The sequence below is a fragment of the Helianthus annuus genome, chromosome 12 (genome assembly GCF_002127325.2).
Source record: "Helianthus annuus cultivar XRQ/B chromosome 12, HanXRQr2.0-SUNRISE, whole genome shotgun sequence".
In the NCBI taxonomy this organism is placed as follows: Eukaryota; Viridiplantae; Streptophyta; class Magnoliopsida; order Asterales; family Asteraceae; genus Helianthus; species Helianthus annuus.
The window spans coordinates 121,276,425-121,284,701 of NC_035444.2; the positions used below are offsets into that span (position 1 = coordinate 121,276,425).

The 8,277-nt window shown below is 37.4% G+C and overlaps 1 protein-coding gene across 1 annotated transcript; it reads left to right on the forward strand.

Moving 5' to 3' along the window:
• The first annotated feature begins 6,798 nt into the window (after window positions 1–6,798).
• Window positions 6,799–7,913, forward strand: LOC118484891. The gene is made up of 2 exons (XM_035980980.1): window positions 6,799–7,217; window positions 7,804–7,913. Exons 1-2 carry the CDS (start codon window positions 6,870–6,872, stop codon window positions 7,819–7,821), a joined length of 366 nt encoding a protein of 121 aa, XP_035836873.1. The 5' UTR covers window positions 6,799–6,869; the 3' UTR covers window positions 7,822–7,913.
• Window positions 7,914–8,277: the final 364 nt, after the last annotated feature.

Here is an 8,277-nt window from a genome sequence, read left to right on the forward strand (position 1 = left end):
TGTTGGAAGGCTTGGGGTATACAAGCTTGAGGTCTTCTACACTTGAAGGCAACCGTTCAAGAAGCATCATCATCTTCATATCCTTTACTCCTTGGAAGGTAGTATGCTAAACACTCTATGGTTGTGTTTTATTTTGATAGCATGCATGTTCGTATATGGATCCGGGTATTGGGTTTTACATATAAAATGGGTTTTATATCTTGTAAGTAACATGTTTTAAATAATAATTTCCGCTGCGTTTTTATTTTATAAGGATAAAATACTTTGATAAACATGTGAAAAACCCAACAATGGCATCTAGAGCCGCTTATATGAGTGCATGCTTCATAGGATATGAAATTTCGGGTTTCGGGTTTGGTTAAAACCCTTTGGCCGAAATTTTATATATGGTTATCCTTTTGTTTTTCAAGATTATTTTCATACATGCATAAAAATATCTTGAAAAATTATGTCATTTGGATGATTGTTTTGTTTGGACAAAAACCCACTTTTTCGGTTTTTTCATTCTTGACCGAAAAGTAGATTGTAAAAAGGAAACCATTTTTGCTTCTTGAATTTTATATATATTTGGATATATATATTTTTGGTGTTCATAACCTAGCCATGACCTTATGTGAATATATGTTGAATGTTTGTGTTTGTGATTTTATTTAATTATTCAATGGGTTGTAATAATTAATTATTTTTGTTCTTCCATTTGTAAAGTTATGTAATTTATTTATTTTCATTTGGTATGTAAAATAAATAGATTAGGTGCATTTCATTTTACTAGAAAAAATGTATTAGGTTATTTTTTGTAAAAGAAGATGCACACAAAAATGCGGTTTTGGTTTTTGCCAATTTCGGGCATAAAGGACTTCATAGTTCTTAACGGGATTTTAGCCCGATAACCAAAACACATTTTTGAAGTCCAAAGGAGTTTGGAGCTGAATATAAAAGACATTTGGAAGCTCAAAGAAAGTGAAGAAATCACAACACAAAAGGAAGACTTGAAGCATTTGGATGCGGGATTAAGTGGGAGTTCAACGACACATTATTGTGTCAATATTCACCCTTTAGGAAGGGCCTTTTGACACACTTGTTTCGGCTAACAAGTGTGGTTAAAATAGTTGGCTATGGTTATGCACCTATTGATATGTGTGTTGTGCTTATGTGGTTGCTTATTTTGTTGTTTGGATGATATTTGGATATGCATGCTTAACAAACTAATAATCAACAACAAGCCTAAAATTGGTTCTTAACAAAATCATTAAAATGGTTAATAAAAGGTTTTATTAAAAATTAATGATTTTATAATAAAATGGGTTTTATTAAAAGAACCTTGAAAATTTGTCTTCACAAAAGTACCATGGATTTGAATGCATGCAAATGTATGGTACATAAAGTTTTCTAAAACTAGAATTTTGAAAACACAAAATCCCTTTTATAAAACAAGTCAAACACCATCCTTTTATACAACACTCGAAGCACTTGGGAACTCTTATTGTGGGATAAAGGTCACCTAACCACATTTGAGGGAACTTGTATATTCGAGGTGGGTTTACCTTGTTTGTGGGATAAAGGTCACCTAACCACTTATGTGTATAAACTCACACGTGTGTGTAAGTTGGACGACTTGATTTGGAAACCATGAACTTAGGGTCACCAAAGCATGGCGAACAAAAGGTGTTGATGGGATTAAACATGCCAACTAAACATAAAGATGTTTAACCTATCCCATATGACTAGAAGTTGCAAAGGGTTGCAACTGTCAAACGTTGACTACCTTGTTAATTTAAATAGAGGGATAAAGGTCACCTAACCAATATTTAAATGTAACGTTGGATTCTAGATTTTAATTATTAATTGTCTATGAGACATAAAAAGGGTATTAATGATTAAAATATAATAATATCGAAAATACTAAAATTGAACATTGTTAAATTTTGTAGATGGCCGCTAACAATATTACCCAAATCGTCCGTAACCTATCACTAAAAATAATCCTTGAAAAGGATCGTCTCAATCATAACACTTCATGGATTAATATCGAAACTTAAGAATTGTTCTCAAGTAAGAGAAGATTTACTTGAAGATATCCTATGTGTTAAACGATCCTAATCCCGATGAACATCTTATGGAAGATGATGATGCCTATAACGATTGGATTAAGTATATCGAGAATACTATGCAAGCTTCTTGCCTCATGTTAGGAATTATGATTCCCGAGATTCAAAAGAGATTTTGAACATCATGGGCATACGACATGATTACCCAATTGTAGGAAATGTTCCTAAGGGAAGAACGTTTCGAAAACGGTTCGAGTGCTTCATGCATGTCAAATGGAGGAAATCCAATCGGTCTCATCTTATATCCTTAAGATGAAAAGCCACATTGATCACCTCGAAAGGCTCAATATGGATAAAAGGGCTTTATCCATTCTAACAATCAATGAGGATAGCAACAAGAAAGGGCATCACCCCGACACCAAAGCAAATGTTGCCAAAGGAAAGGGGCACATCAAAGGGAAAGAAAACGAAAGACTAAAGTGGGAACCATCGAAACCAATAGAAAAGAAGGCAAAGGTTGCCACGAACGATCAATACTTTGAGTATTGTGAGATTGGACATTTAAATAGGAATTTTCCAACCTATCTCAAAGAGTTGAAAAATAAGAGGGATGCAGGGCAAACGTCAGGTACATTTTTAGTGATACCTATTGACCTTAATATTATTTCTTCTAACACATGGGTATTAGATACCGGATGTGGAACTCATATCTGCAATTCGTTGCAAGAGTTCAAAAGAAATAAGCATTACAAGAAAGGAGACTATGTTTTAAACTTCCAAATGGTTTGGAAATTGTTTTAAAATATATTGTGTGCTCCTAGTTTGACTAGGAACATTATTCAAGTTTCCCTTATAAGACAGTATGGTTTTTGATTTAAAGTTTGTAAACAATGAAATTTATGCTTTGATGAATGACATGTTCTACTTTAAAGCTATGCCTTCAAATGGTATTTATGAATTGGTTCATAATAATACATCATTTGATAGTTCAATGTACCAAGCAATCACCAAGAAACTCAAAATGGATTTGAGTGAGACCTATCTTTGGCATTATCGCCTCGGTCAAATAAATAGATGTCGCATGTAAAAACTTCGAAAGAATTGTCTTTTGGAGACAAATGAAGTTAGTTCATTTGATACATTTGAATCAGGTTTAAAAGGTAAAATGACTAAGAAACCCTTTAGTGGGAAAGGGCAAGAGATTTATTAGGTATCATATATTCAGATGTATGTGATCCTTTTAAGCCAATGACTAGGAATGGTGAAAGATACTTCATTACCTTTTACCAACGACTATAGTAGTTATGGTTATGTGTACTTGACACAAAGATGAAGTTTTGAAACGTTCAAAATCTTCAAAAGGTAAAGTACTAAATCAACTCAATCAAAAGTTCTTCATTCCGATAGAGGAGGAATCAAACTCTATTTGGATATGGTTCGATCTATGATGGCTAGGAGCGCATTATCTCTATCATTTTTGGGTTACGCTTTGCTCTCCGTGGTTCGTATATTAAATATGGCCCAAACCAAGAAAGTGGATAAGTCACCTTTTGAAATATGGAATGGAAGGGCTCCATCATAATCATATTTAAAGGTATGGGTTGTGAAGCTTTTGTGAAGCAATACACCTCAAATAAAAATACAATCCACTAAGTGTATCTTTGTAGGATATCCTAAAGATGGTATAGGATATTAATTCTATAATCCAACAGAGCAAAAGGTATTTGTTGCTCGAAAGGCTGAGTTCATGGAAGCTAAGTTCCTTGTGGAAGGAATTAGTAGAACAGTGGAACTTGATGAGGATCAAGAACCACAAGCCGATACACGTTTGGTTAAAACTGGCACTCAACAAGAGGTTGTTGAAAACGATCAAGTGGTTGATCAACACACACAAAATGTTCGCAGACATGGTAGAATTAGTAATCCACCTGAAAGATATGGATTTTTCATAGATGGATGCTACGTGGTAGATTCGGGTAAACCAACCACATACCATGATGCAATCCGATTATGACAAATGGCTTGAAGCCGTGAACGTAGAGATGCAATCCATGTATGACAACCAAGTATGGGAATTGGTTGTAGCACCTCTTAATTCCAAAGTGGTTGGAAATAAGTGGGTTTTTTCAGGAAGAAAACAGATATGCATGGAAACTTGGATACTTATAATGGGAGACTTGTAGCAAAAGGCTTCACTCAAACTCAAGGGGTCGATTATGATGAGACTTTTTTCGCTTGTGGCGATGCTAAAGTCAATAAGGATATTATTTGCCATACCTGCATAATATGATTATGAGATTTGGCAAATGGATGTCAAAACGGCTTTTCTTAATAAATATCTTGAGGAAGATGTCTATATAGTTCAGCCTGAAGGTTTTGTCGATCCAAAACATCCTACCAAAGTATGCAAGTTAAAGAAATCAATCTACGGATTGAAACAAGCATCTAGAAGTTTGTTGGAACCTGAAGGTTTATTCATGTAGGTTAACAGTGTTTGGGGGTTGATCTTGTAATTAGTTTGTTTATGTTTTGGGTTAAACACTTGTGGGTTGGGCTAGAGTAGGTGTCGCATGGGCCAAGTATGTTTTCGGCCCTAATGTGTTTTGTATATAAACACCCCTAATCATTTGATTAGGGGTTGTTGATCAATAGTTGAAGGCAGGCGACACCAAGCAAGGGAACCGAGTTCCATCCGATCTTGTATCAGTCTTCGTTTCAGTTGAATGCAAGTTTCGGTTTGATTCATCTTTATTATTTGTTATTTAATCTTTATATTGTTTCTTGAATCACCTTGTGTTTGGTTTCCGCACTTTCACAAGGTTAGATTGATATCATTGTGATCCTCACGGGTTTTACAATTGGTATCAGAGCCATTGAAGCTATTCAAGGGCTCGGTTTTGATATCAATCGGATTCAAGAAGTTTCATATATTACTGATCCGGTTTGTTGAAGTGTTTTTGCAGATCTGTTCATCGACTGTTCTTAAAAATTCATTGAAAAATCACTGATTTTGGTTCTGTTGATTTCAGCATTGGTGTTTGCTGATTTTTCGGGATTTCGGTGCAACAGATTCAAAGATTACAATATCTTTGAATTTTGGAATTTGCTGAAAAGTCGGGATTGCGAGTAAACAGTTCTTATCACTTTTGTTTTGCAGGTTACGACTCGCAATCTCTTAGTTGCGGTTCATCACGTTTCAGTTACGACTCGCAACAGTTGCTGGTTTCGGTTCATCCTGCCTAGTTACGACTCGCAATCAGTCTTGGTTTCGGTTCATCTTGCCCAGTTACGACTCGCAACCGGCTTGTTTGATCTTCACTCGCAACCGTGGTTTCGGCTCATCCTGTTTTGTTACGACTCGCAACCACTTCGGTTACGACTCGCATCCACAGTTTGACTTGACTCGCAACCATCGTCATTACGACTCGCAATCAACAGAAGTTTTTGACTCGCAACCTCGTTTCGACTCGCAACGACACATTGTGACGGACATTTGGACTGTTGACTTTGGACTAAATAAACTTAATTAATTAATTAACTGATTAATTAACAATGTCAACCACCAACAGTGAATTGTCTACCCTAACTCAGCAACAAGAACTTGATTCAAAGCTTGGGACCACATCACGCATTCCTAGGCTAACTGATGCCAACGACTTTCCCGAGTGGAAGTGGCGCTTTGAACAGCATCTTAAGGTTAAAGATTACAAGCTATGGCGCAGCATCTTGAGGGGACCTAGGGAAATTATGATGGAAAGTCCTACTGAACCTGATGTTAAAGTAAAGAAGCCTCGAGAACAATACACTGAAGATGATTTGCTTATTGTTGAAGAAGATGATCGAGCTTTCTCTTACTTGACCATGGGTTTGGGTCCTAATATTGCCATGGGCTTTCGCACCTGCAAATCTGCCAAGGAACTGTGGGACTCTCTGGTAGAAGTGTATGAAGGTAACGAAGATATGAAAGAAAGTCGAAGGAACTTGCTGCAACAAAATTTCAACAATTTCAACCATATTTATGGTGAAACAGTAGATAATCAGATCCAAAGGTTTGTCAAGCTGGTGACTCAAATGCAGATGGAAGAAATTCATACCTCAAACGCCTCCACCAACAGACAACTTCTCAATGCTTTGCCCAAGAGTTGGGATCATCATGTTGCTATGATCAAGAAGACTAAAGATCTTGCAAGATGCACCCTGTCTGAGATGATCTCGCACATCAAAGCTTGTGAATTGGATGACAAGCAGAGAGAGACTAACTACAAGAACAGCATGCTGGCTGCCGGTTTCTCAATAGCTCCAACCACGTCTAGCGACAGCAACACAGCTCTTCTATCACAAGGAGGATTTCAGATGTTTCGCAATAATTCCTCTGTCTCTCAATCTGGATCCTCAAATCAAATCGTCTCTCCAGCTTCTCCAGCTTCAGTTCAAAATGCTGGAAAGGCTTCTGCTGCTGCCTCTGCTTCTGCTCACTCTACGAACAATGAGATGATGGCATTCTTCGCAAGTCAGTCAAAGGAAAAGCTAGACATAGCAGCTTCTGTAATCAACTGTTTGAATGCTTTTCTTGCAGGGAAGCTTGATCCACCAAAGTGGAGTCAAGATGATTTGTCACAGATTCATCCAGATGATGTTGAAGAAATGGATATCACCTGGCAAATGGCAATGGCGGCATTCAGAGCTCAAAAGTTTGTGAAGAAAACGGGTAAAAACAGGTGGGGTAATGCTTGGAATGGAGCTTCTAAAGTGCCCTTCAATCTTCGCTGTTACAACTGTCATGAGGAAGGACACTATGCTAGGAACTGCCCGAAGCCACCCATGAACAGAGATCAGAATCCTACTATTCCTGCACAACCAGCTACTCCTAATCGAGAAAGGGCTCTTGTGTCTACTACAAGTATAGCAGATGCAGCTGCCTCTGGAAGTCCACAGCCGCAGGGATTAGCACAAGCGCTGGTGGTGCAGCCAAATGTCAACTTTGACTGGTCTTCTGAGATTGAGCGTCTGAACATATCAGCTCCAGATAATCAAGCTGCAACTTCTAACATTGCTTTCATGACCTCAAACGAGCATGACCCTGAGCCACAGGAAGAGACTGCTGCTGACGATTTCGCTTTCATGACTCAAATCCTGTCAGCACCTGTCAAAGGTCTCACCAAAGAAGAGGTACTTTCAGTTTTCTGCACTCCTGAATGTAGGGAACGTGTTGAGGCTTATAGAATACACAACGCTGAGCTAATCGAAGATTACAATGAAATTAAAAGAAAAAATTTCACTTTAACGAAAAATGAAAAACTTTTCAAAGAGAAAGTCGAAGCTCAGCGTAAGGACATCGTTCAACTAAAGGACGATGTCAGTGTAGCTAAAGCCCAACTCATGATAGTCAAAGAAAAATTATGTGAAGTAACTAAGGAACTGGAGAATGTAAGAGACAAATATCAAATCAATCAATTAAATATCAAGAAATTTGATTCCTCCAGTAAGTTAGTAAAAAATCTGTGTGATGAACAATTGGCTTACTCTAAGAAGAAAGGGTCGGGTTTGGGTTACAATCAGACTCCTCCTCCATACAATAACAATTACACTTATTTGCCAATGTCTGAGGAGGAGATCTTGAATGAAAGCAAAATGACTTATGGCTCATCTAGCAAATCGTCTGTTCACAACAAAACTGTCGAGCCACAAAAGCCCTCGCCTTTAAAGTTTATTCCTAAAGGCACAATTGATCCTAACATCTCGTTGTCATGTGCAGATGATAGCTCAGAAGTAAGATGTGATGATGTTCATGGGAGTGAACCAGTTATTGTTTCAAACATTTCTGAACCTTATTTTGAATATTATTCTGAACCAACTGAGTCAGACATTGCTTTTACTAACTCTTTGTTTGCGTCGTTTTCTGCGTTTGTTTCATCTTGTGAGCCTGCTGTTTTGGGCAAAACTGATAATGTTTGTGTGGATGATTTGAACAATATTTGTGGTGATGATTGTTTTTCAGCTAATGTTTGTGATGATAACATATCAAATGTTTCAGCTTGTGATAATGTTACAGGTGCGGTCCCCAAGGATGCATTCAGTGAAACCACTGAAACTATTTCTCAAGAAAATCAAGTGTATCCTGATTCTTCTTCTGAACCTGTCTCAGTGGGTGTCCCTAATGTTGAATCTAGTGGGACCCCATTGGAAATCGAATTACCAAATGAATCAGAACCTGTGTCACAAAGTAAAT

What these genes read in the sequence shown, in the direction of transcription:
- LOC118484891 (XM_035980980.1), top strand. Translation starts at nt 6,870, where the DNA reads ATGAACAGAGATCAGAATCCTACTATTCCTGCACAACCAGCTACTCCT.